Source organism: Myxocyprinus asiaticus, chromosome 43, assembly GCF_019703515.2.
Source record: "Myxocyprinus asiaticus isolate MX2 ecotype Aquarium Trade chromosome 43, UBuf_Myxa_2, whole genome shotgun sequence".
Classification (NCBI taxonomy): Eukaryota; Metazoa; Chordata; class Actinopteri; order Cypriniformes; family Catostomidae; genus Myxocyprinus; species Myxocyprinus asiaticus.
In genome coordinates this window covers 18,689,985-18,714,730 of record NC_059386.1, presented here as the reverse complement: position 1 = coordinate 18,714,730, position 24,746 = coordinate 18,689,985, and the positions used below count along the sequence as shown (strand labels likewise).

The window sequence follows — 24,746 nt, the reverse complement described above, 5'->3', positions numbered from 1 at the left end:
CTTTAGGTCCATACAATGCAAGAGAATTATGGCCAGAACTGTGGTCCAAAAAGCATATAAAGGCATATAAAAGTAATCCATAAGACTCCAGTGGTTTAATCCATACCTTCAGAAGCAATATGATAGGTGTGGGTGAGAAACAGATCAATATTTAAGTCTGTTTTACTATAAATCTCCACTATCACTTTCACATTCTTCTTCTTCTTCTTTTTTTTTTTTTTTTTTGCCGATTCGTATTCTTTGTTAGGTACCTAACCCACCTACTGGGCAGGGAGGAGAATTTATATTAAAACAAGTACTTAAATATTGATCTGTTTCTCACCCACACTTATCATATCACTTCTGAAGACATGGATTAAAACACTGGAGTCTTTTGGATTACTTTTATGCTGTTTTTATGTGATTTTGGAGCTCTAAACTTTTGGTACCCATTCACTTCATTGTATGGACCTACAGAGCTGAGACATTCTTCAAAAAATCTTTGTTTGTGTTCAGTAGAAGAAATAAAGTCATACACATCTGGAATGGCATGAAGGTGAGTAAATGATGAGAGAATTTTTCTTTTTGGGTGAACTATCCATTTAAAGGCGTGTTTCGGGTTTAATACAATTTAAGCTGACTTGACAGCATTTGTGGCATAAAGTTGATTACCTCAAAAGATAATTTCGACTCGTCCCTCGTTTATAAAATAAAAGCAAAAATTGCAGGCACTTACAATGGAAGTGAATGGGGAAAATTCATGAACATTCAAATGCACACTGTTTCAAAAGTATAGCCACAAGATGTAAACATTATACATGTTGACATAATTTTAACCTCATCTGTGTAAAGTTATATCCAATTTTACAACTTTGTGTCATGTTGACGTAATGTCGGTAACCCCTGTAAATGCCGGTAAATCCCTGAGTTACACCACAAAAATCATGTTAACATGTAATGTTTACGTCTTGCGGCAATACTTTTGAAAAAGCGTGTATTTTTACATTTATGGACTGGTCCCATTGACCTCCATTGTAAGTGCCTTACAATAACCATGATTTTAGCTTGTTTTGAATAAACGAGGAATGAGTTGAATTATTTATTTATTTATTTTTATTTTTTGTGTGGTAACAACAAATGCTAAACTAGTTTTGAACACTGAATATTCCTTTAACTACTGCACCACACTACCCCCTAGTAATTTTTTTTATTAACTAGTAAATAATAATAAACAATTATAAATCAGTGGCTCTGATAGATAAAAATCCAAATATGTGAGTAGGTACAAAGTACAATAAACCTTTGTTTGAATCTGGATGTGAATTTATATGCCCAGGGCAACATTACACATTTTTAACTAAACTGACAGATTAGAGTATTTATTGAGGCAGAACATGTCTCAGATTTTGTTGTAAATTTTGTTGCAAATTTAAAGCACCTAATACGAAATACCAAATACCAATGGCAACTTGTCAACGGCAAAATTCAGGAGGCCCAGGACAAAATTTGTAAGCGTGGGCCCCATCTCCCCTGGGTCCAATGAGTATGCTATAATATAGAGGACCTTAGTGGGCCCCCCTCATCACATGTTGTGCCTGACAACATGAACTACAACATACTGTATACTCTGCTGAAAAAAAAAAAATGGTTTAAACTAGCCTAAACCAGTTTGCTGCTCTTAACTGGTCTCCGAGCCTGATCAAGCTGGCCTCTTGGCTGGTTGTAGAGGGGTTTTAGGCACTTTTCAGCTGTTAAGGCTGGGGAACCAGCTTAAACCAGCTAAGACCAGCAAACCAGTTTAGGCTGGTTAGAGATGCAGGGTAGTTTGGATTTACATTAGCAATCTGCTAATTTAAATGTAAGTATGAAATAAATAAGAGTAAGTGAATAAGCAGCACTAGATGAAGCGACTGTAGCAGCTGTAGTTTGTATTAGGAAGTCTTGAAACAACATGATTCAGTTGCTGCAATGTGTTGTGTGTGCAGTGCATAAGTACTTGCTTTTGGCAAAATTCCTGTGGTTTGACATTGCACAGAGCAATCATGGTAAAACAGAGGAATAGTGTGTTCTTGCCAGCAGTGCCAGAGAGAGCTTAAGCACATGGGCAAATTACCATGCCTGACAAACGTGTATTAGAGGAGGGGTTACTGGGAGGGCCTTTCACTCTCTCTGATTGTGAAACACAGCCAGAGAGAGAGAAACAAGCCCAGACAAACCCTAAAACACTCCAACCAATCAAATGCGAGAAAATACGGGGGAGGGACACTCTATGAAAGAGTGGGGCAAGAGACAAACCATAAAGAGAGATCTACTGAGAAAGTCCATGCAAGCCAGTTACAAACATTAAAAAAATCTCTAAATAACCTTGACCAAAGTGACTGGGATGTTAGTAGAACATGCAGGTAACACAATAGCCTAGCAATGTTGTACCATGTCACTTATTAGATGCACTTATACATACAAAACACAATTCTTAAAATTATTACTACTGTTTGCGGACATGCATCATATACTTGACCTTGCTCCTAAGGCAATTTCAGGAGAAATCCCTCACAGATTTAGGGACCAATGACACCAGAACACTAAAGTTCATAGTGTTCCTTTAGTTTTTAGAACTGTACATACCAGTGGTGGCGATGCAGTCGAACCCCACAAAGGCGTAAAAGCAGGTAGCCGCCCCTGACAAGACTCCCGTGAAGCCAAAGGGCATGAATCCACCCTTACCCAGACTCTCTTCAGATGGCAGGGGCTCTGTGACACTTTTCAGAGAGAAAAAAATATAGATTTGTAAATGTAAAGGCATACGCATAATTTAAAAGGTGAAGTGTGTCATTTTTGCGGAACTAGTGGTACCAAAGGGAATTGCAAAAGTAACGCTGGTTTCCAACATATGGATGCCCACAGAGACCATTTATTATTATTTATTGTCTTCTGTTTTGGAGATAACTTCAAGAAAACTTTAATATACTGTAACAATGAGATAAACTTCAGAACTTTTGTTATGATGAGATCACACAAAAATAATACTTGAGAAAACAATAAACAAACAGATAATAATTTTTTTTTATAGTTCTCCATAAGGAAATACACAGTGCTTGGAATGCAGCAAAAGATTAGTGTTCAAGTTTAGGTAAGTTAAGGTTTTAGACTTTGAAATGCTGCATCAGAGCCGTTTTGTCATTGTTGTGACATGCGGCTTGTTTTCTGTCACCTATGTATGAGAATCAACACATAATGCGACACTGTCTTTGCAGTGTAAATGCAGTCATAAAAGATTAAATATATAAAAAGGAAGACAAGAAAAAACACAATTCAGTGTGGAAATATTACAACATTATTGCCTTCCAGTTATGTTTTGAATGGCAAATATTCTATCAAAGCACGACATTGAATGGAGTTTGGGCTGAATTAATTGGCCAAGTGTAATACTTAGGATTAGGAATTAAAAAAAAAAAAAAAAAACCCTAAACAGAATGTCTTGTAAGCACTGTAAAAATAATAAACAGAGGGCTTTCCTTTGTTTGGAAACAGTCATTATTTTTGTAATGCTGTTCAGTGCCACTAGTATTACAGAATTACACTTTCCCTTTACTTGAAAAAAAAAAAAAAAAAAAAAAAAAAAGATTAAAGGAATATTCTGTTCGAAACAAGTTGAGCTCAATCGACAGCATTTGTTGCATAATGTTGATTACCACAAAAAACACTGGGGTACTTACAATGGAAGTGAATGGGGCAAATTTTTAGAGGTTTTAAAGGTTGAAATGTGAAGTTTATAATTTTATACAAGCACTTACATTAATTCTTCTGTTAAAACTCATGTATTTTTTGAACTATAAAGTTGTTTAAATTGTCATTTTTACAGTCGTTTTAGGCTTTGTTGACATTACATTGTCATGGGAACGAAGTTGTAAAATTGGCTATAACTTTACACAGAAAAGCTAAGCAATTTTATCACACTAAAATCATGTTAACACGCATATTGTTTACGTCTTGTGGTTATACTTTTAAAACAGTGAGTATTTTAACGTTTACAGATTGGCCCAGTTCACTTCCATTGTAAGTGCCTCACTGTTACCTACAGTTTTGCTTTTTTTAAAGAAAAGGAGGGGCAAGACAAAATAAATTTTTGTGGTAATCAACATTATGCCACAAATGCTGCCGATTGAACTTAACTTGTATTGAACCCGGAATATTCCCTTAATATCCAAATGTCTGAAAATTTAACTCACTTAAGAGTGGAATTGGTTCCATTCAGAACCTCAGCAGGGTCCAGGTGCCAGTTCTTGAGCGTACCTTTAACCAGCCCAGATACGACCATAAACAGCAGCACCAGGATGTTAATGCAGGTGAATACTTTGTTGACCACAGCTGACTCCTTTACCCCAAAGGTCAGCAGGCCTACAGCAAACAAAACATAGTTCAAAACACTACGGTGCAAAGTCAACACAAATGACTGCTAAATATTTACATTCAAGACCTTTTATTTTCAGAATGAATGAGTGTGTTTCATATTAACTTGTTTGGGACAGAATATTCATAACTTTATACTTTAAAAAAAATACATTTTCTAATATCTTTCTGTAGAAGACAAAATATAATACAAAGTAAATATCATAAACTTCATATAATTTACATATATAATACAACCCCAATTCCAAAAAAGTTGGGACAGTATGAAAAATGCTAATAAAAACAAAGAGGAGTGATTTGTAAATTATATTCACCATTTGCTATATTGAAAGCACTACAACTTCACATTATATGATGTTTTACCTTGTGAATTTCATTGTTTTTTTAAAAATGTACAGTAATTTCAAATCAGATGATTGCAACACACTCCAAAAAAGTTGTGACGGGCAATTTAAGACTAATAACAATTTAATGAGTTAAAATAACAAGGTGATGTGAAACAGGAGATATTAAACAGGTGAGGCAATCGTGTCATAGTATATAAGGAGCCTCCAAAAATAGCCTAATCCTTCAAGAGCAAGGATCGTTCAAGACTTGTCAGTTTGCCAACAGATGCTATAGCAAATAATCCAGCACTTTGAGAACAGTGTTCCCCAAAGACAAATTGGAAGGATTTTGGGCATTTCACCTTCTACAGTGCACAATATAGTTAAAAGATTCAAGGTATCTGGTCAAATCACGGTGCGTTAAGGGCAAGACAAAAAACATTTCTGAATGTGCGTGATCTCTGATCCCTCAGACATCACACTCTTAAAAACATCATTCATCTGTAATGGATATCATGAACATGGGCTTGGGATAACTTTAGTAAACCTTTGTTAGTCAACACCACTCACCGCTGCATCCACAGATGCAAGTTAAGACTTTGCATGGTAAAGCAGAAGCCATACATCAACACTGTCAAGAAGGGCTGCTGACTTCTCTGGGCTCGGTCTCATCTTTAGCATTTTTCATACTGTCCCAACTTTTTCGGAATTGGGGTTGTATAACAAGATGAATGAATCACAGTTTAAAGAATAGCTCACCCTAAAATATTCATTCTATTATTATTTATGCTTAAGTCACTCCAAATGTTTTCTTTCTTCCGTGGAAAGCATAAGGAGAAATTTAGAGGAATGTACTGGTTGCTCTTTTCCATAGAATTGAAATGAATGGGGATTGCTGAACAAACCATTCCAACCAGTTTAGTGAAATGGATTATTAATTGAAAATATCCAACTCTAAAGAACACAAATCACAAATCAGACATCGCAACTTCTTTCATAAACATGCCATAGAGAGCTAGGGCAGATGTCAAGATTTTTAACAAATAAAGACTTAAATTTAGTTCTGTTTCTTATCCAAAGCTATCATATGACTAAAGAAGATGCATTGACCACTTTTATGATACATTTATAGTGCTTTATTGTCCTTTCTGAAGCATAAAATCTGCAGTAAATTCTAACATAAGATTTCTCCTCTGTGTTTCATACAAGAAAGAAAGATAAATGTGGTTTGGAACACATGAGAGTGAGGAAAGGATGACAATTTTCATTTTTTTTTATTAATTATTCCTATGAGCAAAATTTAAACTAAACCAAATGTACTGCAAGTTCTCATGTAATTAATGCACCAGTCATGCTTTACCTGTGAGAGTAAGGATGATAACTACGGCAAACATATCTGGGTACTCCGCCAGAAGGCCCGGAGCATTCATGGTCATGTACTGACGACAGAAATGCTCAATATGTTTTCCGATCAGTTCGTCAAATGTGGCACTCCAAGCTCGGGCGACGCTTGAGGTACCTGAGAAGGTTTAAAAGATTATGTCAAATTACATAACGTATGTGTTACGACACATAGGATAAACAGAAAGGCAAAAACCTGCACTATACATTAGTTTATACACTATAAACAAACCCCAAGTTCAGCCTAGCAGAGTAACCACTGGTGTAGTTCTTCACATTAACAATGGACATGTTCCACTAATGTTTGACAACCATACATTTTCCAAATACTTTTTGCATTCATTTTGAACACTATATCTATTGTTTTATCATTTGAAACCTAACAAAATGTGCACTGTTTCTTTAAAACAAATGACACATGGTTTGGCATTTTGTTATTTTCTTAAGTGCAACTTAAGTGTCCAAATTCTTTAGGCAAAATCAGTTGGGGCCCTTACTGGGTTTGTATGATAGTGTGTGTTATAGTCTCACCTATAACATATGAAAGTATCAGATTCCAGCCAGTTATAAAGGCCCATAGTTCCCCTACAGTCACATAGCTGTACAGGTATGCTGAACCTGTTTTGGGCACTCTTGCACCGAACTCTGCATAACAGAGGCCCGCAAGCACCGAAGCCAGGGCTGCAATGAGGAATGATAGCACGATGGCCGGTCCGGCGTTTTCCCGGGCCACTGCTCCTGCGAGGACATACACGCCTGCTCCGAGGGTGCTGCCCACCCCAAGAGCCACCAGGTCAAAGGTGCTCAAGCATCGGGAGAGTCGTGATTCCTCAGAGTTGCAGTCTACAACCTTCACCCTCAGCAACTGCTTCCCAAAACTCAGAAGTTTCTTCAAATCCATGGCCGTTTTGATCTGAAGGGTGCCCCTTTTTGTGCCTGTCTTTATCTATGATTTTCCTTCTCAGTTTTTCTCCTTCACACATGCAAACGCTGAGGACTCACAATGTTCAGAATGTTGGTCGCAAGTGTTGTTTAACTGTGGAATAAAAACACAAAGTAATCAGTCGGACGTTCAAGAAAGCCCTGGAGGAAGGTTATACATTGTAATGATGTGAAACCATCTGAAAATTTGAGTAATAGTTCCGAAAAAAATGAAATGATCTCATATTCACACATTCTCATGTCATTCTTTTGTTGAAAGCAAAACGAGAAATTTTGAAGAATGTTTATGGATTTACTTTAAGGTTTGGGCTATCAAGCTCCAAAAAGAAGCAAAAAAAAAAAAAAAAAAACAACACACACCATGAAAGTAGTTTGTACAGCTTGTACGCTATATACAGCAGTCTTCCAAAGCAATACTATATCTTTGCGTTTGTTATTCACTGATAATCTTGCCTTAAGCCATAGCTCTCAAATCTCTTTCACGCTTATGCATATTCAACCTTGGCATGTCGTGTGGCAAAACCCAAATCCATTTAGTGTCACTGCATGTCAAACCAAGTGCGATGCATCTTGAAGCACCAAGTTTTTAAATATGCGCATGCGCAAATGAGAGTTGAGAGCGAAAGCACACAAAGTTATCATACGCCTTCAGGAGACCTGGACTATATAGCACACTTGAAATATAGTTTTTATTTTATTTATACAATTTTGCTAGTACTTTAAGGGGCCATTCACATCGAATGCGTTTTTGCGTCCATCTGTGCTGTTTTTTCAATTGTTTTGAATTGATTGATTTTCTAAGTATAGATGCGCTAGATGGATGTCTTTGACCTCTGCTCAGTTTCTTGCTGTTTTTCGACGTTTCACGCAGTAGCGTGGTGTTTTTAAGATGACTTGTCAATTTAAAAATTTTAAAAACTCGCTTCGATACACCTACATTCTTTTTAATTTGTCTAGTTTTTTTAACGCAATAACGCGTTCAGTCTGAACGGACCTTAATGGTGCTTTTTTTTGTCCATTTTTGGGGCTTGATACCCCCTGGTCACTGTATGCTTTCATTATACAGTAAGGGAAAGAACAGCATGGTCATTATTCAAAATTTCATAATTTGTGTTCCACAGAAAAAAGAAAGTCATACAGGGGTGCGTTTCCCGAAACTATCATTAGCCAACTATGGTCGCAAGTTCCATCGTTACCAACATAGTTCAACAATTTGGTGTTTCCCGAAACCGTAGTTCCAAAGAACATTTGCAAACTGCGTCGCAAATTTGTGTAGTTGGACTACAGCTCTCCTCCTGTGGTTAGAAGCATAGTTCCTTGTTAGTTTGTGGTGTCGACGTCATTGATTTCACCACAGCTGGGGTGTGTTCTATTCAGAGTTATCACCCCTATGCTCTATTGTTTTCAAAGACTTCACCATCCACTCTGAGAGCTTTGAAAGGCTTGAAGTTGTGATGCTCAAAGTTATTTTTATTGGAAATTCAGTTTGAAACGATCTTCCAGCGTGACTGTCACAATTGTTCTCCCTTCGATATTCTCAATAGGCTATGTTATAGAAACAAATGCATACTTCTTGTTTGCAGCAGTCTTTCGATTAATGTTTGCAGATGAAAAAAAAAAACATAGACCAAGATAGGAAATTACACAAAATGTTTATTAACACAAGTTATGACAGTCAGATTAAATAATAGAAAATACAGTAACTAAACTGTATTTAAAAATGAAAAAGTAACCAAACATTTTCTGAATTAAATGTTCACTGACTTCTGCTCCTGCAGGATGCATTCTGCCTTGATGTGGGTTCAGTGGATCATCATCATCAGTAGCAGCAGAATCTTCATCATCTTCAGCATCAGCATGACCCCCTATTCTTCCTCAGGAAGTTGAACAAATTTCCATGACTACAATGTTGTGATTGGATTTTTTGAGGAGTTTTGTGGAAAGTCAGCGTGGTGTTCATAAGCTGTAACAGCAAAGGTGCTGACCTAAGACTTGCTGAGCCACAGGCCATCACCAACCATCTCCATAAAACTTCCCATAGCACAATAATGCAGTGCAGCTAAGAACTGCACTGCTGGACTTAAGGCGTAGTTTCGTCTTGTGGCCCTCTGAAGGTGTGGTTTCACAGCCTGCAGCAATTCAAGGAATCCTAGGAATCTGGAATTTTCTTATGATGTCGTCATCAGATAGAGGGGCAAGTGGGGAGAAATCTGTCCTTATGTAGGCATTTATATACACTACCTGACTTCTATGTCACCTTCTGTGCTCAAGCTGTAGGATTCTTTGTAAAGCTGCCATTGTTGAGCATTTGATACACACATAGATACTGTATTTATTAGGAGAGTCATTAATACACCTGCTACTGATGCACATGAGGAATGGATAGAAACACCTTGGTGGCTAATAATCACCTAAATTAACTAGCTAAACATGTTCATCAATTCATCAATGATTTGTGACAGTAATAGGGCACAGCTTAATTTAATGATCAAATTATTATATTCATCTGTTAATGGGTTTTTGGTTTTAAAATAGGCTGCTTTCATGCTGGGGTTTTTTCATAGTTCTCATGCTGTGGCTTGGGAAAAATGAGAAGGCCTCTCTTTAGAATTGTCTGTGGATTTAAATAAAGGATGTGTTTTGTGTCATGTCTGGCTTATATTATCATGGCTATTATGCCTTGAAAATCTTTACATAGCCACTTTATTTACTTGACCATGTATATGATGGTGGGTCACCACCACTGCAAAACAATAAAAGTTTGTGGAATTTCATTCCATACATAGGATTCTTAATCATACTTACAGTATATAATTTACTAATGACATTATTCTGGTAGTTGATAATGAAGTAATGACATTGCATGACATGATTCACACAATAATTGCTTACACGGCAAAGTATTTTTGGTCATCAAATGGGATATTATATTTTGTATTTAAATTCAGATTGTGAAGGGTTTTAACTTCTCTGTCACTGAAAAGCAACTTGAAAATCATATGTTTGTTGCCATGCAACACCACATAGCTTCACCAGAGTCCCATTTGCCAAACCCAGTCTGTATCTTTCACTCCATATATATTTAATTCTATATTTCTCATTGTGTCAAGAATAAAAGTGGCATTCTTATTGGTTTTTGAAACGTGTGCATATGTATGTGCTCAGGTGCAGTAAAGTGAGGTAAGAGGGAAACCCCACTATTGCAGCTCAATGCTGCGAGAGGTTGCAATGAAATCAAACACACCAGCAAAAGAGGGGCATGTGAAAATAAAGTGAAACAACAGAGAACAGAAAATAACATTTTTAGTTGAAGCAGTCCTCAGATGCCATGTTAGTTATTTACAGCAGCGTCGCGGGGAAATAATGTTGCTATGGAGCTGCTTACTGACCGAACCGCTTGTATACTGTAATAAAGAGTACGCCACTTACAAAGTGCATATAAACGTAAATGTTTGTCGTGTCTTAAGCAGTTTTTTTTCGCAATAAACATCTTTCTGTCCATGTAAATGAGCTGTTATAATTTGATATCCATTCGATCTCTGCAGAATTTATTACTCCACCCCTTGAGTAACGTCATTAATGACAGTTCTACATTGTTGAACCAACATGGTTCGAACGATGGATGTGCAACATAGTTACAAGGGTTTCGGGAAACAGTTGTGACTAGCTAGTTAGTTTCTCTAACGATGCATCGTACTATGGTGGTTAAGCAGTGGGTTAGATCATTACATGGGAAACGCACCCTAGGTTTGAAACGACATATTAAGTAACTGATTTTTGGGTGAAATATTTCTTTAACTTATAATATCTTAAGTTGCTTGGATTCGTACTTCAGACCTACAATGAAGAAATAACATTCTAAAATGACTGTATAATAATGCTTTAATAATGTCAAAACATTTTGTCTGATAACTATAAATGTTTAAACCTTCATTGTTGATTTATTCACAAATTGCCATTCAAGATCAGAACCAGGATGTTATAACAGTCATGCAGAGATTGATACAGTTTAACTCCCCCATTTTTGCTCCAGATATGAGTGGTTTATGCATGATTAATGTTTTATCTTTTTTATAAACTCTAGGACACAAACCAGCACATTTGTGGGGAGGACAGCAGCTGTATAATGATTTACGCAGCTGCAAATGTGCAGAGCCCTGATACATATTCACAATCTTCAGTGTCAGACTTAAAAATATAGTCCTAGCATTTAATGAGACTGAAAGAGAAAACTAGGCTGTATTTAGAACCACAACCAAAATTCTCTTGAATGAAAAGCATATGTTGATTCCCAAAGGACAACATACTGCAAATGTTCTGTAATATATGTACAAATCAGCTTTTCAGGCAATGAGTTCATACAGCTGCAGTGTCTCTAGTACACTCTTTTCCCAAGTGCTGAGTAATATGGAGAGAAATCCATAAAGTGTGACTGGTGGCAGAGCTGGAGAGGCCCACCGGGGGATAATCTATCATACTCACACACACACTGTGTTATTAACGGACATGTCTTACATAACCTAAGGCAGAACTTAATGGCAGAAATACATTCAATTGCAAAAGAATGACTGGGAATATGTGTTTGCATCACAGTTGCACACAGTGAGCACAGCCTGTATTCAACAGTTCTAAGAAGTTTAACTGATCTAATTTAATCCCTCTATGACTAAAGCCACTGATATGAGGGCATGTTGACCTCACACTACAGATATGATGCAATTAATTCTGTATTCATCTCACATAGCAAAAAATAGATTTCATTTAAAAAATAAAAGTTTAATGAGATTCATTTAATTGAGGTCCCATGCAGTTAAATAAAGCCCCCTTTTTTGTGCAGATTTGTTGTAGTCTTGTACAAACTGACATTATTTTAGCCAACTAGATGAAATGAAAAAGGTCCAAGCAGGATCCAAAATTAGATCATCTTCATATTGCATGTAACACCACACATCAGACCCTAGGTTTTCTGTTACTCTATTTTTATTATAATTTTTTCATTTTCAGAAAATTCTGTAATCACTTTCCAATGTGTCATCGTTGGTTTGGATGTAAATTTTTGTACATTCTTTTCTGTCCAACGAAAATTATTCATAATTTTTTCCAATGCAATTAGGTTAAGTAAACTTTTTCAAGTAATATTTTATGCAAAAAAATAAAAAAAAATAAAAAAAATAAAAAATTCAAAAACAACAGCAACAATTTAATCACTTTCTAATGTAGAACAGGGTGAGGACAGGGTGAGAATTTTTTTCTGAAATAGTTTTGTGTTCACTTGCAATAAGTTTTGCATTATTTTGCAGTAGTTTGCATTCCATTGCAATACATTTTGCGTTACCTAGCAGTAGTTTGCGTTCCCTCGCAATAAGTTTTGCGTTACCTAGCAGTAGTTTGCATTCCCTTGCAATAAGTTTTGCGTTATCTTGCAGTAGTTTATATTCCCTCGCAATTAGTATTGCGTTCCCTCGAAATAAGTTTTGCGTTCCCTTGCAGTAGTTTGCGTTCCCTCGCAATAAGTTTTGTGTTCTTTCGCATTAGTTTGTGTTCCCTCGCAAGAAGTTTTGCGTTCTCTCACATTAGTTTGCATTCCCTCGCAATAAGTTTTGCGTTACATCGCAGTAGTTTGCATTCCCTTGCAATAAGTTTTGCGTTATCTTGCAGTAGTTTATATTCCCTCGCAATTAGTTTTGCGTTCCCTCGAAATAAGTTTTGCGTTCCCTTGCAGTAGTTTGCGTTCCCTCGCAATAAGTTTTGTGTTCTTTCGCATTAGTTTGTGTTCCCTCGCAAGAAGTTTTGCGTTCTCTCACATTAGTTTGCATTCCCTCGCAATAAGTTTTGCGTTACATCGCAGTAGTTTGCATTCCCTTGCAATAAGTTTTGCGTTATCTTGCAGTAGTTTATATTCCCTCGCAATTAGTTTTGCTAATTGTTAAAATCATGTTAACACACATATTGTTTATGTCTTTTGGCTATACTTTTGAAACAGTGAGTATTTTAATGCTTCTTTTTTTTCTCCCCTTTTCTCCCCAATTTGGTACGCCCAATACCCAATGCGCTCTAAGGGTGTGTTCACACTTGTAGTTCAGTTCTCTTGGTCCGGACCATAAAAGAAAATGATACATTTAGTCCTGGTTCGCTTAGCGTTCACACTGGCATTTTTAACACCGAACCTAAAGATATAAAACAAAAGGCTTAAGGATAAGGTCACAACCTGATTGGACAGCTTTTATGACGTATATTTTGCAACGGAACTTGCCGAACATCCAAAACATTGCTGGCTGCTGGGCGAAATGCGCTCATTGGATTTATACATGTATATATGGTGGTATTTTTACCAGCCGAGAACAAACAAAGAGCTAATAAAATGTGTAAAGGAGTCAAAAGAGCGCCAGGAATTCCTCCGTTGCACACACAAACGAAGATATGCAGCAAGGACAGCTGACGGCGTTTACGACGCCTATACCGAGCTGTAATGGGCAACATAGCTCCTATGATGAGAAGAACCAGGTATGCTTGAGGTCAGTATTAGGCAAATTACTTCCTGTTATTGGTCCGTTTAGACGTCTTTGGTCCATGCTGCGTTCATATATCAGTCGAACCGCACCAGAGGTCATTTGGAAGTCCTCATGGTGGCGTAGTGACTCGCCTCAATCCGGGTGGCAGAGGACGAATCACAGTTGCGTCAGAGACCGTCAATCCGTGCATTTTATCATGTGGTTTGTTGAGCACATTACCGCAGAGACATAGCGCGTGTGGAGGCTTCACGCTATTCTCCTCGGCATCCACGCACAACTCATCACACGCCCCACCGAGAGCGAGAACCACATTATAGCAACCAAGGTTACCCCATGTGACTCTACCCTCCCTAGCAACCGGGCCAATTTGGTTGCTTAGGAGACCTGGCTGGAGTCACTCAACACGCCCTGGATTCGGACTCACGACTCCAGGGGTGGTAGTCAGTGTCTTTACTCACTGAGCTACCCAGGCCCCCCGAGTATTTTAATGTTAAAAAATTGGCCCTCAATCATTTCCATTGTAAGTGCCTCACTATAACCCAGATTTTTTGCTTTTTTAAAGAAAAGGAAGAGCAAGTCAAAATTAATTTTTGTGGTATTCAACATTATGCCACAAATGCTGACAACTGAGCTCAACTTGTATTGAAACCAGAACATTCCTTTAAATTGTCCCACTAAATTCAATCAGATAATTTATGTTATAATGGAAGCGTGAACGATTTTCACACAAATTTGTTCTGCTCATGTTTCTTGAGTAAAGCCCAATGAAATTAAGTTCTGACAAAATGTTCAACAATTCTATTTCCTTGCTCATTTGAATGAATTGAAGAAACAGCAAAAAAAAACTTTTTGAGTGTAGATGGAGTAGAAAAGACTATCAGCCTATGAGAGCCAGATAGTACGAGCATATAATGTAAATTACAATAAACTACTGTGAATCGTGACCCAGTTTTCTTTCTTTGGATCTCCCATCTAAACAGCAAAGGGGACTAAAATGTTACTTCCTGACATGCCACACTTAAATGGAAAGTTTCACAGACGATGATGTGAGGACCTTTTCTTTTTCTCCCGGGTGGTGTGGAGCTATCGGATGTCTCAGATCTCAGATACATGGATCAAACAACCAAGGCCGCACATGGAAATACGTTAGCAGAGTCACACGAGCAGTCCTGCACCATTAACTGTTGTCATCTAAATCACACAAGCATTACATGAGGGCTTGACTGGATCAAACCTGCTACTGAAACGGCAAACAAAAGCTTTGGCCTAATTTCCCAGATCTAAACACCGGAAGTTCATTAAAATGAGATTAGCAGCCTAACTCAGTGTTAAGACAAATGGTGTTCTTCACAAAGGTATTATGAAAGGTTTAAAGCTGTTTGCAAGACAGGGTCAGTGAAAGTTGTATCTTGTGTATTTTCCTTTGAACAAATGCCCAGTTATTTTCCGATCAAGCTTTTGCAACCTGCATGCTTGACCATGCTTTCCAAGAGACTTCAGAATACAAATATCAGCATTTCAGGAGAAACAAGTAAAAAAGTTTCATTAAGGCTATAGTGTAAGCACAGAACAATGTGTTTTAAATGTAGAAACTGGCACTGGAACAAATTTAAGAACATTGTAATTACTAGTGCTTGCTAAATCAGCTTATGCTATTGCTCATACTTAGGTTAGGGATTTGAACAAACCCCATAACCTTAAGTACTACATTTATATTCATGCATTTGGCAGACGCTTTTATTTAAAGCGCCATGACCTTGGCCTTGCTAGCACCAGTTTAGCTAGTATTAAACTTCTGCACATAACTCGTCTTGCACCATTTGTACGGACATGAATGATACCTCAAATCATGCGGTTAGTTGAGGTGAGATGTGCCATTAATTTTCTAAGTAATCAAACTTTTGATTTTCGCTTGGCGAACAATTAAACAGGTGGAAATCCTTTAAACTCATATTGTCATACTAAGACACTTAGAGGTGGGCTCTTTTGCCAGTATGCAACCACCCAGAACAGCCTAGCAACAACCTAGCAACCACCTAGAATACCCTAGTAACTGCATATAGCAATATACTAAAATACTCAAAACCTCCCAAGAACTGTGGTGGCAAATTTTGCACAAGTAAGCACAACTCACATGTTCTTCAGAAAGTGTAAAAATGTAGTTATGCTTTTGATCCCTGAGCAATTGAGCAAGCAAGAAAGCCTTATGGGAGAATTCTATTCTTTTGACAACATTGTCAATGCAGTCATCTCTCACACTTGACAGCCCTAAAAATAGAACTTCAAACATCACATGGGCATGCTATTCCAGTCACTCGCTCTGTGTGCCTGACTACTGCACACTAAACCATTAAGCTGTATGTCAAATACCAAACTCATCTACTCCGCTCTGCTCTATATGTTCTGTGTTGGATACAAACATACACAAAGATTGCCGTTGGCTGTGTGTAACACAAAAAAAAAAAAAAAAAAAACTGCATAACACACCTACAGTCTGGGTTGAGAATCCTGAAAACATGATCAGTTTGCTTTATCTTGTTTTAGAAACAACACTGCATAAGATATTTAGGTTTTTCAGAGAATGTATTTTTAACGTGTATTTTGTCTTACTGTACTAGCAGAGTTTTTATAGTCAAAACAAGTGAAAAAATCTACCAGTGCTGAAGAAGTAATCCAAGTATTTAGAATACGTTACTGACCTTGAGTAATCTTACGGAATACGTTACAAATTACATTTTACAGCATGTATTCTGTAATCTGTAGTGGAATACATTTCAAAAGTAACCCTCCCAACCCTGCCTACAGTACACCTGAAACGAAAGTGGAAGGACATAAGAAAGCCACCTGTAATTGAAGTTTTCATTAAAGTTTACTGTCCTATGGTAAATGAAAGTCAGAGGTAATCCAAGCACAAGCTTGTTCTCTCCAGCTGGACCAGACTCAGATATCTGAACATTCCCAGAGTCCTGCAATGGCCAGTGAGCTGGTTTAAACCACTCCACTGAAGTGACATCAGACATGTTGAGAGGTGTCAGTCTCTCTGCCATCAGTGTCATGTTGTGGTAATGCTGAAAGACCATGAATGGAATAAAGTTCATGTGTAATGGTTAAATATGTTTGAAATATATATGATGCGTTTCCTCAAGTAAAGACCAACACATACAGTAATACTGTACGCGATTTACATTATACAGATTTCATCCACTTTTAAAAGGTAATTTCGTGTAATTTCTGGGCAACTAGTGACACCAAATAGAAATGTTAAAAATATAACTATATTCAAACAGGTTTCCTAAACACCTCCCCATCTCCCATTGGCCAGACAAATATATAGCTCAGCTAAAATAAGATTACCAGTTTGAGCACATATGTGGTCAGGATGCACTGATGAAGAAGTCTGCTTGAGGCCAGTCACAAAGTTCTGACAGAGATGATGGAGAAGCTCTTTAGTTTCATTATCTGTCCAATTTGACTCTCCTATCACAGCCATTAAATGGTATTGAGTAATCCAACAACATTTATTTTTGCAAGGGATGGAGACTTTTCTGAAGTCTCAGATTTGCCAAGACAACAGAGTTTTCTATCAAAGTCAGAGATTTCAATATTAACTTAAACATTTCTCATCAAATACTTCCATGTCCAAATTATCTGGGCTATGCTATCCACATTGGTTTCATAGCTCTATACTCCTACTGTATGCTAATAATTGTCTCATTAGGGGCCAAGCACCGAAGGTGCTGTGACACCTATTGTTTCTGTTAGTTTTCTTGTTATTATTAGGGGCTAAGCACAGAAGGTACTGTAGCTCCTATTGTATTTGTTAGTTTACTTATTAGGGACCAAGACTCAAGGGGGTGTAGGCCCCTATTGCTTTTGTAGCTTTTCTTCTTATTATTATTATTATTATTATTCCACCATGGGAGACTATGACAGCATATGTAGGAAAATGCTCAAATTTGGCACACTGATAGAGGTGGGCACGAATAGCCCCCTTAGCAAATTCATCATACACATGGCCAGCATATACTAGGTTTTTGCAGCATTCTGTCTGCAGTAGGTATGAAATGGTAAAGAAAAATCACATCTAAATAAATCCTGACAGCTTCATCTGGCAGTGAGGTTGTGCACGGTTAAGGGTGCCATCGTTTTTATTCCAGCTCAGGCAGGAGCGTTTGCGTTCAGGAGTGTGATGACCATATACACACACACACACATGCAGTTTATCTGGCTAAATTAAGCAAGTGGGTAGAGCAGGGGTGTGGACCCTGGGTGCCAATCATTGGATGACTCTGTTATGGTGTTTATCTTGCAGCGGTGTAATGTTTTGGCCTTGGGAATTTTGGGATTTCTTGGGATTCTTTATATATTTTGCTTTTAATAAACACAAGATAAGAATTCACAACATTCCTTCACTAAAAACAAATCAGCATGTGAACTGAAATATTATCAAAGAGCATAGTTGCTGATACTATACTAGCATCAATACGGGCTTTAGTACTGACGTCACCAATGCTTAGTAGTGTATCATAACAACTGTAAGAGGAGACCCTTCTCGAAACAGCAAGTATTCAGATAGGAAACAGGGTCAAGGACATAGTCTCTATCCAGAAAGAAAACTGAGACGTGTTTTGTTGACGTATTTTTTTCCAAAGTCTATCCAACCTCATGAGCATGTTTAGAGTGGGCATAATGTACCTGGCACTGTCAGACCGCCCTTTGCCTAGAAACTAGAGGTGGGAAAAAATATTGATATGTTAAAGTATCGTGATATTTTTCCTTGTGATATTGTATCGATATTTGCACGCCAAATACAGATATAATTTACATATTTCTACATTAATATTGTGGTGATGGGAATTTTTTTTTCTTTTTGCCAAATCGATCTAGGAATTCAACAACAGTCCCTTAGAAGGTGCAGTTGTCTTGCTTTACACATAATCACTATCCCTTACTAAAATGTATCACGATGTTACAGTAGTAACATTAACTGAGGTATTTTGACAAAAATGTTAGTATTATACAAAATAGGCTAACCTGAAATCAATTATACTTTTGTGTATTGAAACTGCTTTGTAATAAATAATGTTTTTAAAGTGTTTAGGCTACTATTGTATTCATAAATACTATAATTTATTTTTAGAAAGACTAGCTACATTGACCTAACCACAGAAATAGGGAGCGATTATGGTCTTAAATGCATATGTCTTTGCTTTGTACATAGATTGTAGGAAATAAATTATACTTGTTTTGTAAACTGAGACTTTTATATTAATTTAACAATGCATTTGGTGATTTGGAAGCAGTTCTCTTAAGTCTGATGAAGACGAATGAGAAACATTGAATGAAATAAAGAATCGCAATAATATCGATATTAAATTGTATCGCCAATTACCTTGTGATTCCCACCCCTACTAGAAACATGTGACTGCTATTTTGTTTTGGAACATGTTAGTAGGAGACAAACAGTGTGTAACATGTCTTCAGTTTTGGTATTTGCCTGAAATGTCTAAAAACTCATTTAGGATGTGGCCAGCCAGCTGACGTTCTGACAAAACATCCTCTGTCAGACTTCTCTTCTAGATTGTATAAAATTGTCAACAAAAAAAGAGAAAAACAAGCTTGATTAGGAACAAACCCGCAAACACGCCAAGGTATCACAAGCTCTTTTACTCTTCGCAGTCTTTAAGAGCTATAAACTTAGTAAGAGAACATGCCATTCAATGGTCTTTCATTAACAGTTGGACACACCTTGTATTGCTGAACCTTTGTTTCTCCATGAGCTTGACCTTAAGTCTTGGTTGTTTACAGTGGCAACAAGTACAAGTTTCCTCAACATATTTGTTATTAAATAGTTTTAAAGAAAAGTTCATCCAAGAATGTCAATTCTATCATCATTCCGACTGATCTAACTGTGAATTCGGCGACAGTAGGTCGAAAGATCTTCAGCTGAAATCGGTCTCTGCTTGCCAAAATTCGAATCACTGCCCCCAGCGGCCAAAGCTGGAAGTGTTGTTGAACGTATGGGCATGAGTGAGCTCTACGTAGTTTCTGGGTGAAATGTCCACAGATTGACACCTAAAGCGAGTTGTTTTTAGTCGTTATAGATGTAATACAGTCAACAGGAATGCATATTGTTTTAATCCTAACCCAAACCCCAACCCTAAACCTAACCATTAGTGAGTAAAAATGTAATCTTAGAGGGAAAATGCGATCTCCTAATTGTGCTCAACATTGATTATAAACAAATCCTTTTATGTTTGATGGAAGAAATAAAGTCAAATGGTTTAGAAAGACAAGGGTGAGTAAATGATTGCAGAATTTTTGGGTGAACTACTTTAAATCAACTGTAGTCAAATCAGTGTCTTTACTTATCCAGAAAAAGATCCATAACAGCTCAGAAAGGATGACACACGAGACAGAAGGGTCACTGTTGTGAACAGTGGGCAGGGTTGGGGAGTAATGGAATACACGTAACACGAATACGTATTTAAAATACAAAATATAAGTAACTGTATTCCACTACAGTTACAATTTAAATCATTGGTAATTAGAATACAGTTACATTCAAAAAGTATTTTGATTACTGAAGAGATTACTTTGCATTTTATTGTCATTTGTTTCATTTAATATTTAGTCCTTTCAGACGGAAAACATTTATACATATAAATGATGCGATCCAAAGTGCATTTGAACAGCGGTGAAACACTTTCTTATGATGTGTTACATTCATACGAGCAGACAGAGAAGTATGTTTGAAGTAAGTTTGGAGCAGAAGAAATAGAAATAAACCTTGTGTAAATTGTCAGCTTTACGCTAAGTTAAAATGCTGTTTCTAGCCATTTTACATGCACGTTACCAGGCATGGTCATATTTTTTTATCAAGAAAATTCACGTTGGATCATAATTTTTTTTTTCTAGTAAAACCTTTGATATTAGGGTAAAAATCATATTCTTGATGATAATTTTTGTATTGTTTTCCTGTAAAAATATCTAAAAATCCTTAAAACAAGATCAATTAGATTTATCTTGTTTTAGAAACAACACTGCATAAGATATTTAGGTTTTTTAGAGAATGTATTTTTAACGTGTATTTTGTCTTACTGTACTGGCAGAGTTTTTATAGTCAAAACAAGTGAAAAAATCTACCAGTGCTGAAGAAGTAATCCAAAGTATTTAGAATACGCTACTGACCTTGAGTAATCAACGGAATACGTTACAAATTATATTTTACAGCATGTATTCTGTAATCTGTAGTGAAATACATTTAAAAAGTAACCCTCCCAACCCTGATGGTGGGACACAATCTAAGCTATCTGTTGTTGGAAGCCAAGCCAGTTTTACACCTGTGAAACTGCCATTGACCTTCCCACATACAAACACTCTGTCAGGCTGACACTAATCCTGGACAGTGGACAATGTAGATACAAACTGTTAAAAATCGATTCACATACAGAGAGCTAAGAGTGACCCCAATTACATAACAAATGATGCGGGAGTGAGACATACAGTAGACTTCAAAATTAAATCATTGAATTTAGAATACAGACACACTAAATGCAAACAGATTGGGTTTCACAATTTTGATATGAAATCAAAATTGTTTGTGGAACTAGAATTAAAAAAAACGATTAAATGCATCATTTTCAAAGAATCTAATTTACGCTGTACTGATGATATTTAAAACACTGGATGGATGCCGTTTAAACCAGAACCAACCTTATATAATCAACAATATATCAATCTAACATCAACAGTGACATAAAGGTTGACAATCTAATAGTTAGTTTCTCATTTCTACAGGATTCTAAAGCTTCCAATAGCTCTAAAGTGACATACCTGATGATGGAGCGAGAATGATGAGCTAAACAGTCACTTTCATTTTAAAATACATGTCAGCAGCACATGTTCTAAAGCATTAGGCCACAGCTTAGAGACTCAGACAAGGCAAGGCTCGTTTTTATGCTATACAGTACGTAGGGTGTCGGGTAATGCATGTTATGTGTTGAGGTGTAAGCTAGGTGCATGTGACCCAGTTTTGAGAAAATAAGCAATGAATCACCTAAAAAAACATCATTGATATAAATAACACCTGAAGACAGGATCAGCCCATGAGGTGAGTCACAAGTCACAACAAGACACTTAGATACTTCATAGCTTCCATGAGCAATGCATCTGTTTTGTGCTGACATCTGTAAAAATTAAAAGTTTCTCAAGGAGCTATTTGGAGTTCCTCAAATGCCACACTAGATCAGGAACATCTGGAGAATATCTAGGCATCCTTTCAGTCATCTGAGAGCTGAGTTCCTGCAAGAACTCTAAAGAAGGTCAATGGTTCTTTCAGTAACCCCATCATAAGGAAAAAGATTTAAAGGGACTTTTGAGGTTCCTGGAGTACATTTATAGGACAACTGAGACTCTAATAGGAGTCTCAAATATCATATTTGAGGTTCTCCAATGGTGTGCTAGAGTGGCATCTGAGGAACCCTTGATGGTGCCTTAAGAATCTTTTTACAGGGGCCTGGGTAGCTCAGCGAGTATTGATGCTGACTACCACCCCTGAAGTCATGAGCTCAATTGTCAGCATTTGTGGCATAATGTTGAATACCACAAAAATTTATTTTGACTTGCTCTTTTCATAAAAATAAAAAAAAAGCAAAAAATCTGGGTTACAGTGAGGCGCTTATAATGGAAATGAATGGGGGCCAATTTTTTAACATTAAAATACTCGGGGGCCTGGGTAGCTCAGCGAGTAAAGACGCTGACTACCACCCCTGGAGTCACAAGTTTGAATCCAGGGTGTGCTGAGTGACTCCAGCCAGGTCTTCTAAGCAACTAAATTCACCCGGTTGCTAGGGAGGACAGAGTCACATGGGGTAACCTCCTCGTGGTCGCTATAATGTGGTTCTCGCTCTCGGTGGGGCACGTAGTGAGTTGTGCATGGATGCCGCAGAGAACTTCGTGAGGCCTCCACACGTGCTACGTCTCCATGGTAACACGCTCAACAAGCCACTTGATAAAATGTGCAGATTGACGGTCTCAGACGCGGAGGCAACTGAGATTCGTTCTCCGCCACCCAGATTGAGGCGAGTCACTATGCCACCACGAGGACTTAGACCACATTGGGAATTGGGCATTCCAAATTGGGGAGAAAGAAAAAATCTTTAGAGTTTAGAGTGAAATTGGCTTTTTTGGCTTTGAGAGAACAAATAAATGTGTAACTGTAGTTGTAAACTTTGAAATTTACAGTACAGTGCACCATCACAATAAGCTACCCAAAAACATTCCTAGCACTATAATAATATTGTCACAAGGGCCAACAACAGGGCGTGTGGGATTCATAAATACACACCCACCCACCCACATGCATACATATTTAAGCAAAGTATTTCTATCTATATCGAATACAAATCATCAGATTTCTTCTGTATGATTCTAATGTCTGTGATCCATGTAAAATGCAAACATCTGGTGTCTTTAAACAGCTTCATCCAAAAACATTAAATGTTTCATGATGAGTAATTCCTCTAACCTACTGCAGCCTATAAGAGGATTTACTGAAACAGTCTGCACCATTAAAAGGCCTCTTTGTTGTGGAAACCATCAGGTCTTTGGATGGAGCATGCCACTTATAGTGATTTAGCTAAAGAAAGGCCCCCAAATGGCCCTATTCAACAAAAAACTTATCTTGGTGTTAAAGCATTTGCATTGTTTACTTATAAATACAGTTAACAGTATGTGTTCCAGAAAATATAGTCAGTGTTGATGGAACAAGCTTTTCCATTCGGTAATGAAATATAAAAGTTTAATATAATTTTTTTCTTATTATACATTATTATTATCTAATTTTTTTAATGTAAATAATAATAAAAAAATTAAATATGTTATTACATATTTTCCATTTTAAAAAAAGTACAGCTTACAGCCTTATAATCAATTCAACAAAAGTTTAAATTAAAATAGCAAATTATTAATCACATGGACCCAGGCCATCTAATATAAATCTTTTAAGCTCCAGTCTTGCAGCCTTGCCTGGAAAAAACATTCAGCTCCCAAACTGCCAATAATAAATATCTTTAAACATGCTACTGGCATGAGGTGACAGAAGAAGAGAGGGGACTTTGGGTCACTTTAAAATAGAAAACATTTACCTGCAGGGCTTTTAACATGCCATGGGAAAATGTGATGCTTCATTTAAGCTACAAAGGAAAACAGGTCAAACAATAAAAAAGGTCATACTTTATATCAGTGTTCATGTTACAGTGTAACTACTGTGTAATTACTGATTAGTACACAACATATACTTAATTTGTAAATATGTTGTGATGCTGCTTATTATAATTGTGATTCATTTGTACTTACTTATTTACAATTGTTTACATGTGATAGCTTATGTGTAACATGTAGATATGTATCTTAAAAAAAAAAAAAAAAAAAACATTATTTATTCATTTTTGGCCAGATGATATTTTACAATACGAGTGAATTTCTGCTACTGGTATGATAAAAAAAAATAACAATAATTTTAAAAAATAAAAATAAAAATAATAAAAAAGAAAATGACAAAGCAGACACAAAAACAAGTGTCAAGATAGAACTCAAGCCTGTAACGCTCCATACACACTGCAAGCGCATGACGCAACAAAACTAGAACGCCTCCCATGACCAATTCCCATGTTTTAAAAGCGCCTATTTTTATAAACACTAGAACATTCTTAATGCATGTAACTATCCCGCTATTCTTCTGCTGGACATTCCACGTTGGAGCTGAAGGGGAGACCCCGTGCTCGCTTGTCCCCCGTTTTCCTGCCCCCTTGTAGTAGCAGCAGAGGGAAGTGAACTAACATGTGCTGTCCGTCCGCGATTCATAAAAGTGTCGAATCGATTCCGAATCAATGATTCGTAACTATAAACGCGTGCGTTTTAAAACAAGAAACTGTTTCAATATCTTTCTGATGTTTCCAAATCATTAAAGGAAAATAGAGCAGAGAACGTCTCGGATAGGAAGAGTATAACTTGGCTGCAACAGATGTTGGTCTTACCTTGCAGCTGGTCTCTGTGCGCAGAGCAGACTGGATCCTCAGATTCTTGGGTTGCAGGAAACCGTTCGTAGTCAATATTGTGTGTTCCAACTGAGAGTTTAGCGTGGTTGTGTGGGCTGAGTCTCCTGACAGGTGGT

General features: G+C 37.1%; 1 protein-coding gene across 3 annotated transcripts in view; it reads right to left on the bottom strand.

The window, feature by feature from the left end:
- The window catches only part of LOC127433774 (high affinity cationic amino acid transporter 1-like), a 49,708-nt gene extending 24,962 nt beyond the window's left edge, over positions 1-24,746 (bottom strand). For 2 of the 3 annotated variants that reach the window (XM_051685960.1, XM_051685962.1), the window contains exons 1-5: positions 24,610-24,746; positions 6,648-7,152; positions 6,076-6,234; positions 4,209-4,377; positions 2,605-2,738 (exon numbers count right to left, since the gene is read on the bottom strand). In XM_051685960.1, coding sequence (XP_051541920.1) covers positions 2,605-2,738; positions 4,209-4,377; positions 6,076-6,234; positions 6,648-7,017 — 832 coding nt within the window. In that variant the 5' untranslated portion in view covers positions 7,018-7,152; positions 24,610-24,746. Of the gene's footprint in view, positions 1-2,604; positions 2,739-4,208; positions 4,378-6,075; positions 6,235-6,647; positions 7,153-8,822; positions 9,288-24,609 lie in introns of those variants that run through there. The other variant, XM_051685961.1, reaches the window with a different exon arrangement.